General features: G+C 31.2%; 1 protein-coding gene across 1 annotated transcript; it reads right to left on the reverse strand.

Moving 5' to 3' along the window:
• Positions 1-806: 806 nt before the first annotated feature.
• Positions 807-6,575, reverse strand: LOC143078128 (uncharacterized). Its single transcript, XM_076253092.1, has 4 exons — positions 6,515-6,575; positions 4,066-4,201; positions 2,922-3,524; positions 807-943 (listed from the first exon to the last, which is right to left on the reverse strand). Exons 1-4 carry the CDS (start codon positions 6,543-6,545, stop codon positions 877-879), a joined length of 837 nt encoding a protein of 278 aa, XP_076109207.1. The 5' UTR covers positions 6,546-6,575; the 3' UTR covers positions 807-876.
• Between the last annotated feature and the right edge of the window lie 256 nt (positions 6,576-6,831).

Here is a 6,831-nt window from a genome sequence, read left to right on the forward strand (position 1 = left end):
TATCTGATAAGCACTAAGTTAAATCTCTTATTGTGTTCATATTATGGTTAATATTTGTATAAATTTCAATTCAGAATGCATTTACGCAATGTAATACACGAGGAACATATTATTGAACAAATTAATATATTCAACCTTTTAAATAGAAATTTGCTGCACCTTATAAATATTTGAACCATGTTAAAATGTAAATGCTTCTATCTGGGAGTGGAAAGTCGGAGAAAATAGTAATTGAAGTCAACTTGAGATATAGTCACTTTCTTTACTATATATTTTAAAAAGTTTTTTAACAATAAAGTCTTCTAAAAAAAACAATTAAGCAGACGTGATTGTCAATAAGAGGACTGTACACTAGAGTCTAATTGACATTTTATGGAATGATATAGTCCTCATATTTTTGACAAAATGCAAAAAAGGAATGCATAACTTCATTCATCAGAACTAAAAGCAGTCAGCCGACAATTTTTGCTTAGATGACTGATTTGTAGATCTGATTGTGCTGAATGTTTATTCTTGTTTAGGTTTCTCTTTTTCTTTCTCTATCATAGTTGGTATTCAAAACCTGCAAAATAATGTCTTACAAGGGCAATAGCTCCTATAAGGGGTCAATCAACAATTTCAATTTTTAATTTCTTATTGTTCAGATCATTTTTACTGCTTAAATTTCCTCTTCATCTAGTGATTATCTAGTGATTATTTTCAAATACATGTATACGTATAATCAATACCACAAGAAAGCTGAAACGAGGGGCCTTATCAGTCCAGTTTCTGTTCAGCAATAAAATTGAGAGATAAGTAAAATATAGTTATTTCCTTGTATAATTTTCTTTTATTAAGTATATGCAGAATATATGAACCTCGTAGATAACATTATTGTCAACAATCTCCTTCCCGAACAATCGAAAGATTCGGATTGTCACACTGAGCCTTAGTAAACTCGCATCTGTAAAAGAAAGAAAGTGTATTAGAAATACAAAAGCATTAAAGTTTAATTGAATTAATTATGTTGTAGAATATAATACACGAATGAAAATTATAACAAAAATGAACTTATAAAAGTCATAGTTTTGTATAAAAACAATAAGAGAGGAAACATACCTGAGAGAAATTCATATACATAATTCCATAATAAACTGTCAGCAACATGACTTAAAAAGACAAACATACAAACAATATCACACAAAACATTACTTTAAAACTATAGACTGAGCAACACGTGATATCAGGTTCACCAAAACGATTTAGCAGATCCTGTTCTATAAATGGCACCCGTCATGTTGCTAAAGGAAGTACAAATCCCACAATTAGTATAACTCGGTACAGAGCAACGTCATATATGTAATAAAGAAACACAAAAAGGCTTATAGACAAAGCACATTTACTTCCAATTATTAAGACAGAAAACTTTATATATTATGTCACTATACTGTGTCTTTCAAAATTTGATGAAATTGCACTACCGGTACGTTCACTGTTAATTGCCTATAGGAAGATGTGGTGTGAGTGCCAATGAGACAACTCTCCATCCAAATAATAATTTTTAAAAAGTAAACCATTATAGGTCAATGTACGACCTTCAACACGGAGCCTTGGCTCAATGCAGGTCTTGCAAGGACGGTTATTTTGTTAGTTAAATGTAACAAAATAGTCTTTGAAAATTAGAAAAGATTCTTTAAATTGGAATATAATGATTTGAAACGTTTCAAAACAAACAAATAAAAGTATGAATATACATGAATGGCTTAAATAAACCAGTATAAAAACTAAAATCTATTGAATTTATAAATTTTGTAATCATTTAAAAGGAAATCAAATAACTAGACGTATATATAAAATAATGAACCTGTTCAAATAAGTTAAATCACAATAATACTCAACTCATAGGAAAATTCACAAAGAAAAGTCCCTAATCAAATGACAAAATCAATCAGCTCTAACACATCAAACGAATGGAAAGCAGCTGTCATATTCCTGACTTGGTACAGACATTTTCTTATGTAGAAAATGGTTGATTAAATCTATTTTTTGAAGCTAGCTTAACCTCTCACTTGTATGAAAGTCGCGTCATATTTCATCACATGGCAAACGATTTGTAAACAAAACAAACACACACTTTAATCAAAAATGACAAAAATAGGAACTCAGCAGTCAATATATGCTACAATCTTAATTACATTAAAAACAAACAAATATATTAAAAAGGAAGACAATACACGCATAGATTAAATAGACTTTTCGAATTTGGAATATAGAAGAACAGGATGTCACTCTTGCATACAAAATACACATCAAAATAATTAGTTAACATAGATCTCGTGCTCCAGCTTCCATGAAGATTCGAAATTGTCAATATAACAAACAGTTGTTCATCTATAGAATAGGGACAGCTAGCGAATTCTTACCCACAAGGATGTCACTCTTGCATACAAAATACACATCAAAATAATTAGTTAACATAGATCTCGTGCTCCAGCTTCCATGAAGATTCGAAATTTTCAATGTAACCAACAGTTGTTCATCTATAGAATAGGGACAGCTAGTGCATTCTTACCCAAAGTGAATATCTTTGTTTGAAATATTTTTTTAAACTTGCTCAGAAAACTGCACGAACTACTAGACTTTCATAGCTCATAATTAACGTGTTCACTTGTGAATATAATGTAGTCGTTTTTGAATATTTTTCGAATATACAGTTTTATTATAATGCGACAATTTTGACATTGTTTTTTATTTTTATTGGTGTCGGGTTTTTTTTTTAATTATATACACAACTTTCTGTTGAGATTCGAATACATACCTACATCCCGATGTCATCGGGTAAATACGCTTTACTCAGTCAAAGATACTCACTATTCATAAGCTGATTTATACAAGTACAAATGACTGGTAATGTATTGATAAAAATATTAAGATTTTTTTACCTGTTTTTGTACGTTGTGTTATCAGACCCACACATATGTTCCTGATCGTTTGAACATACAATGACATCCCTCTGTTGGCAAAATAAAGACGTTACCGCATCCTGTGTTGGTGGACCCATGGTTGGTTTCACTGTTGTTGAACCCATGGTTGGACCCATTGTTGGTTTTACTGTTAGTAGACCCATTGTTGATTTCATTGTTAGTAGATTCATTGTTTGTTTCACTGTTAGTGGACCCACTGTTGGTTTAACTGTTAGTAGACCCATTGTTGATTTCATTGTTAGTGGACCCATTGTTGGTTTAACTGTAAGTTGATCCGTTGTTGGTGTCACTGTTAGTGGACCCATTGTTGATTTCACTGTTAGTGGACCCATTGTTGATTTAACTGTTAGTGGACCTATTGTTGGTTTAACTGTTGATGATACTATATGTGACGTAGCAAAAGTAGCGACAGCCAAAGTCGTAAAAAACTTTTGCTTTGGAGTCAATGGTCTTATCTGTAAAGCAGGAGTAACTGGAGATAGAATCATAGGATGAACACAAGTGCAAATTGCCTCTAGGTCAATAGAACTGTCTCTACACTTTTCTTGACTGTATGTACAACTAAAATATTGAATAATCATCATTTTTAAGATAACATGTTTTACATGCCCGTGTAACCAATTATTTAATGAAATTTAACAGCATAGTCCAATTCGCCTTAAGTAAACTTGTTAACACCACTGTCCCAGATTGAGGGTAGGGTTGAGATGCCACTTACATGATTTACCCCACATGCCTAGCCATATTTTGTATGTATGTGTCTGTCTTAAGTCAGTAGCCTGTAATGTAATGGTTGGCGTTTGTTACTGTGTTACGTTTATTGTTTTGTACATTAATAAGGTCAATTGTTTTCTCGTTTGCATTTGTTATACATTTGTTATTTCGGGACCTTTTATAGCTGAATATGCGGTATGGGCTTTGGTCATTCTTGACGTCCATGCAGTGACATATAAATGTTAATTTCTGTGTCATTTGGTATTGTTTCATTGAAAATCACACCACTTCCTCTTTCTATATTTGTGTGATAGAGTTGTTTTCCTAATTATTCTATAATTAATCAAATTCATCATTTCTGTCATTTTTATAATTTTTTTGAACTTACAAGTTGTCGTAGATGTTTCCATTGTTATCTCGATATAGTTTATTTCCTGGTAAGGCTTCTGTCTTACAGTCCACATACATGATATCATCACAAATATTACGATTCAACAGCAATGATTGTATAAACCCAAGCAGTCCTACACAATTCAAAAAAATTTATTGATTAGTTTTTTAAAGATATGCAAGTGAATAATTCATTATCAATGTTTCTTAGCTTATTTTGACATAACTGTACCATAACTGCTGCTTAAATCTAATTATTATTCCAATACCTCACTTTCATTAATGATTGAATATTTGTTTAATCGTAATCTAGATTTCTTGTATAACTCGTAACTAATGTCCCTTTCACATTCAAAGTGAAAACGGCTTTGTATATATGCGTTTAGGTTTATCTTTGTTTATAGTGATTACGATTATAGCAAAATGTTGACTGCTGTACGCCTATATTTGAAATGTTTACCTATTATGTTCCACATTACAAAATGCCTGTACAAAGTAAGGAATATGACAATTGTTGTCCATTCGTTTTTTTATCTTCCATTTTCACTGTAAGAAGTGAGAAAATCAATTCTTCAATGTTTTGCAGGTTCTTACCTAGGATGCTACTGTATAAGTTCCAAGCAAAAAGTAATGGTAAATTGTTATCGGGGGAAAAAAACTAAATCAGCGTATAGTGTTAATTGGTTCTCCTTAGTATGGTAATCAATGGGAGCACTAGGTTATTAAATTTTGTGAATAAATTGAAATGTTGCTATAGGAATACGTGTGTGCAAATGACCTGAAATATTGCTTATGAAATAAATTGCTCACGTCGAAACCTCATTGGGTGGGGGGGGGGGTCGTTGTTTTAATTGATGTTTGTATGAACTATATAGTTATTTGTGATGTATGGTTATACAGTGTTTTGGCTGCTGGATCCGAAATATTGTCACTTTAACTTATATCAACGAGTCAGCTCGTTTGTCATATATTCTTTTATTAAAATGTCCGTTTATGTCAAATTAGAGGTATAAGTCTAAACTTGGAGCGGATGAATCATGTCTTCTGTTTCTTTAAATTCTTGTTATGGTAAATAAATTTTAAATGGAATCCAATCAGAAAGGATTGGATTGTTAATGTAAATGACATCATCAATATATCGTAATGTAAATGTAATGATTATGGCTTTTTCATAAGCTTGCTTATGACAAAAGTCTGAAGGAATTCCGACTCTTATAAAAAAAGAGAAAAGGTCGACAGGGAGAGGCACACAATTTGTGCCCAAAGGAATTCTGACAATTTGTTGAAAAAGTCTACCTCCACGTTCAACAAATATGTTGTCAATAAGAAACTCCAGGTATAAACTTATTTCGTTCTTATTGTTGTTATTGGTTTTGGTAGGCGTCTTTTCAAAGTAATATTACACTGTAGTCTCATCCTATGTTGTTACATCTTTGTTCCAGATTCAGCTAAGGATGACCTCTTTTAAATATGGTGTTGTGTAGTGGATTCAAAATCTCCTAACATTTATATTTAAACATTGACATATTTTTTAAAGGTCTCATATCAGTATAAGTAGGAGTAGGATGACTATTTATATATCGTATTCGTCACTGATGAATTATAAAATTCAAAACATTTTATTCCAAACTAGCAATTGAAATTGGAGGATGCTTTGGCAATTTCTAATTAATATCACTATTTTTCAAATGGTATAGAAACACTAATATAACACCGTCAGATAGAACATACAATACAGTTGTTTAAATTTTAACGCATGGATTTAACTTTGTCTATAAGTAAAATATTGCCCTAAAGGTGGTATCATAGGAAAGCTTAAGGATTTGTGATCACTGTAGAATCCTCTCGAAATATTTCGTTTGAGTATATAATACATATGAGATTTAAATAGAAGGGTATATTTGACTTGTGGGCAAGATTCAAAAGTATCCTTTTTAGTACAATTAAACCAACGGGAACAAGTACACTCTAATATGCAACTGAATGAATGTAGAAAATGTTAGTACAAATCATGATTAAGTATTGTTTTGATAAAAACGACTGTCGCTTTATTTGAACTTTAGGGAAAATAGCCATGGATACTTGAAATTGCAGATTTTAACAAAGAACGTAATGGGGCTATAGTTTATTCATAATATACATATGTTTAGGAACTAGAATACTGTACGTAAACCCCTTTTAATGCCATAAATCAAACGTGTGAAAATTGGGAAATTTCTTAAACCATTATAGAATACCTTACATTTATTAGGTTGAAAAGTTCACAGGTTGATCTTTCTGGTAAGATAGTAAACCTGCACTTATATTATAATTTTACTTATAAACATTCCGTCTTGTTTTGTTATCTAGCATTATGTACAATGTAGTATGTACCAGAAATTCTCAATAAACATTTTTAACCCAAAACAATTGCTTGAACACGTAATAATAGAAATCTAAGTACCAACCTAAACATATCCATGTTTGTAGAATCTCCATGATACTATTTGAAACCAGATAAGATAACAAAAAAAGTTAGTTAAAGGTCAACATATCACAGCTTTTAATATTAATACAGAGGGGGGGGTTCTTTTTTTTACCTGTAATTTATTTCAAGTTTTTCATTTCTGCCTTTATATAAACATTTAACTTGGGTCTTTTTAAAATAGTTCATGAAGTTTTCACGAACCTGTATGTTTTAGCATTATGTCATGTTTACAACAAGTTCTTGAGGAATCAAATAAGAAAATTTGGATTCAATAGCTATCAATCTTTGTTGAATTTG

This window comes from Mytilus galloprovincialis, chromosome 6 (genome assembly GCF_965363235.1).
Source record: "Mytilus galloprovincialis chromosome 6, xbMytGall1.hap1.1, whole genome shotgun sequence".
Lineage (NCBI taxonomy): Eukaryota > Metazoa > Mollusca > Bivalvia > Mytilida > Mytilidae > Mytilus > Mytilus galloprovincialis.